The 3,156-nt window shown below is 34.9% G+C and overlaps 1 protein-coding gene across 1 annotated transcript in view; it reads right to left on the reverse strand.

The window, feature by feature from the left end:
• The window catches only part of LOC107664005 (E3 ubiquitin-protein ligase MYCBP2-like), a 157,021-nt gene that overhangs the window by 69,146 nt on the left and 84,719 nt on the right, over window positions 1-3,156 (reverse strand). Inside the window, 1 exon segment of the mRNA XM_016454448.1 lies at window positions 1,139-1,331. Within this exon segment, the coding sequence (XP_016309934.1) occupies window positions 1,139-1,331 (193 nt within the window).

A 3,156-nucleotide genomic window follows, 5' to 3' on the forward strand; every position in this document is an offset into this window, starting at 1 on the left:
TAGGCGTGGTTGACTCTTAACTTTTATAAAGAATATCTCTTTGGATTTGAGACTTTAGTCTTTGCAACTTTACAGATCTTCTTTATGCACCAAGAGCTTGTAACACTCCAAAGGGAAAGGAAAAATTGAAATCGCATCATATGACCCCTTTAAACCTTTTTAAGGCAAAGTAAAGGAGTGCACTGAAGGGAACACAATACTTCAATATGTTCTCATAATGTAAATGTCTAGGTAGCAGAAAATGAGTTCTACGTTTTCTACATTTATTTACGCTTTGATTTGAATGAAAACAAATTATCCGTGTGGTGCTGCTGATACGCTGTTTGCGTTCAGTAGATCCTCTCCAAATTTTTTAATTAAGTCGTTATTTTTATTTTCTTTGAAAGAATTCTTTCAAAAAGTATTATTTGCGCTTTGCAAAATTGAAGTTGAGCCACTGATGTCACATGGACTGTTTTACCGATGTCCTTACTACGTTTCTGGGTCTGGGAACATTACAGTTGCGTTGCTGTCTATGCAGGGTGAGAGAGCTCTCAGATTTAATTAAAAATATCTTAATTTGAGTTCCGATGATGAACGAAGGTCTCACGGGTTTGGAACGCCATGAGGGTGAGTAATTAATGACAGACATTTTTGGGTGACTAACCCTTTAACAATAGTCTTTACAGAATAGTCTCAAAAAATAACATCTTTAACACTTGCCCAAAGCTGTCTTCCTCTTAATTACATGTTCTTAAAGGCCTAGCATGACATGAGACCCTGACAATCAATATAGACTACATCTGTAACTCAAGGGAACTCCACTTGTGACATCGACAGTCTGACTCAAGTGACAGCATAGATTCAGTGTATAACAATAAGTCCGGGTGACAAGGTCTTGTACTACAGTGTCAAGAGAGTGACAGCAGGGCTCAAAATCAATGCGACTTAGGTCGGCATCCCATTAGCTGGTTTTTCAGCCAATAGCTTCACTTATACAGTCACTGGAGTAACAGAATGAGTGAAAGTGGCCTGTCTTGAGTGCAAGATTTCAGCAAAAATAATGAGATGTACCCTACAAAAACCACGCTGTTTCCAAACAGCTAGTGGGGTGCCACCGTAACATCCTTTAAATGTGAGCAGAAATGGTGTATAATACCAGAAATGGGGAAGATCTCGCAGATGTAGACGCGCAACAGTCGCAGGCAGCAGGTGCCCACAAACCGCAGGCGCTCCAGGTCCAGAAGGGTGGCTGTGAACTGGAAGCCTTTGAGGCCCCTCAGCTCCTCCACCCCCAACACCAGCGTGGTCCAGCTCCAGTGCAGGACACTCAGCAGAGACTCGAAACAGTCCTGGGACAAGATCAAACACACACAACTGGGAAATTAACCAAGGATCTGACCTATTATTAACTAACTTGTTTGTTTGACTGCACAAAGCGGATAGGTCGCATGGAAAAAAGCACCAAGAGTCAAGGGATTTCCTTAAATAATAACAAGCAATAAAACACACTGAAGTACAAACCCCTTTTGAATTGGCTGCTGCGCATCTGTTGCTTGCCAATTTCTTCTTTTTTTTTTTTTACAGGCATAAGGATATTATATGGAAATTCAAACTAGTGTTGCTAATATATCCATTTCAGGAAACAGCAGGTCAAAATATCAGCATGAGTACATTTACGGGTCAATGACAAACAAGGTTACTAGAGATGAAAAGGAGATCTAATATATCTAATAATCTAATATAATATATATAATATCTCATTTAAAATATGTGCCAAGTTTTAGGTATATTTATGTCTATATATTATGCATAGTTGTCTATTTATGTGTATATTTATGTTTCAAAACTTTTTGAAAAACATTTAAACAAATTTCAACCAAATATGGATTCTATGCTGTAACCATCAAGTAAAAAGTAATAGAACATTTTCTGTACACCCTGAATACATGTGAGTGTACCAATTTTTACTATATTTAAAAATTATTTTCAAAATATAAGTCCAAAAATAATTTCCACAAAATTCATGAAATTTTGAATCACATATATTTTTGATGTTTTCTTTTGGTTTTTCCATTTAACAACACTGCCATGAAAAAAAGTCAAAATGTATACATTAAGTTGACTGATATATTATATATATAATATATCATTAATTTATTATGTTGGTTCATTTGGCAAAATCATTTTATATTATATTAAATTTAAAAAGTAATTATACAAAACTGCTTCACTGCTTGTTAAAAAAACAATTCAAGATTTGCAGACTTTATATTAAAAACAAGACTGTTACACCACTTAGACACTCAGAAGTTCAAAATATCACACAAAATATTAAACAATTTTAACTCATTCACCCGGTTCTATATTTGTATTTTTATACTGTAGAAATATATAAATTGCATATTGCATATTAGGGATGCTCCGATCCGCCTTTTTCGCCTCCAATACCGATTCCGATACCTATGGTTCGGTATTGGCCGATACCGATCCGATACCAGTGAAGTTTTTTTCCCCCATTTAAATAAATGTAGAATTTATATATCTCTGTGTGTGGAACTGATAATCATTCTTTCACAATCTACTAGATACAGACTACTTCATTATAAAGAAAAATAAAATAAACAATAAATATGAAAAAATATAGGCCTATGTATATTTATAATCTATGACAAAAATCTAGTTTATCTATCATAAACTAGGTTAGTGGATAATTCGGCAGCAAAAGTTATTCTAGAAAAATCAGTGCACAATAATTTTATCCAAACATTTAAATGAAAAAAACAATATTTTGTGGGGAACAAATAAAAGTGTTGCACTAAATATGGTAAAATGTTACACATTGCTATTTGTATTATACAATCCATTCATTAAAAACATTCATATATATGTTTAAGTATATACTATAAAATTAAAATACATTTCTTTTGAATGTATAGCATATTTTTTAATAAGGCAACAACATATGATAGATACGATAGGACAAAACACATACAGTGCAGCACGAACTGTTTTTATACAATCTGAGCACGAAGTGCTTACAATGTGCGCATCCGGTGTGCAGAATGATGCGCTTGAAGCAACCTGGCATCACAGCCTGCACACCGGATGCGCACATTGTAAGCAACACGGCGTCACGCCATGTTGCTTCAAGCGCATCATTCTGCACACCGGATG

Source organism: Sinocyclocheilus anshuiensis, unplaced genomic scaffold (assembly GCF_001515605.1).
Source record: "Sinocyclocheilus anshuiensis isolate Anshui unplaced genomic scaffold, SAMN03320099.WGS_v1.1 scaffold247, whole genome shotgun sequence".
NCBI classification, from domain to species: Eukaryota; Metazoa; Chordata; class Actinopteri; order Cypriniformes; family Cyprinidae; genus Sinocyclocheilus; species Sinocyclocheilus anshuiensis.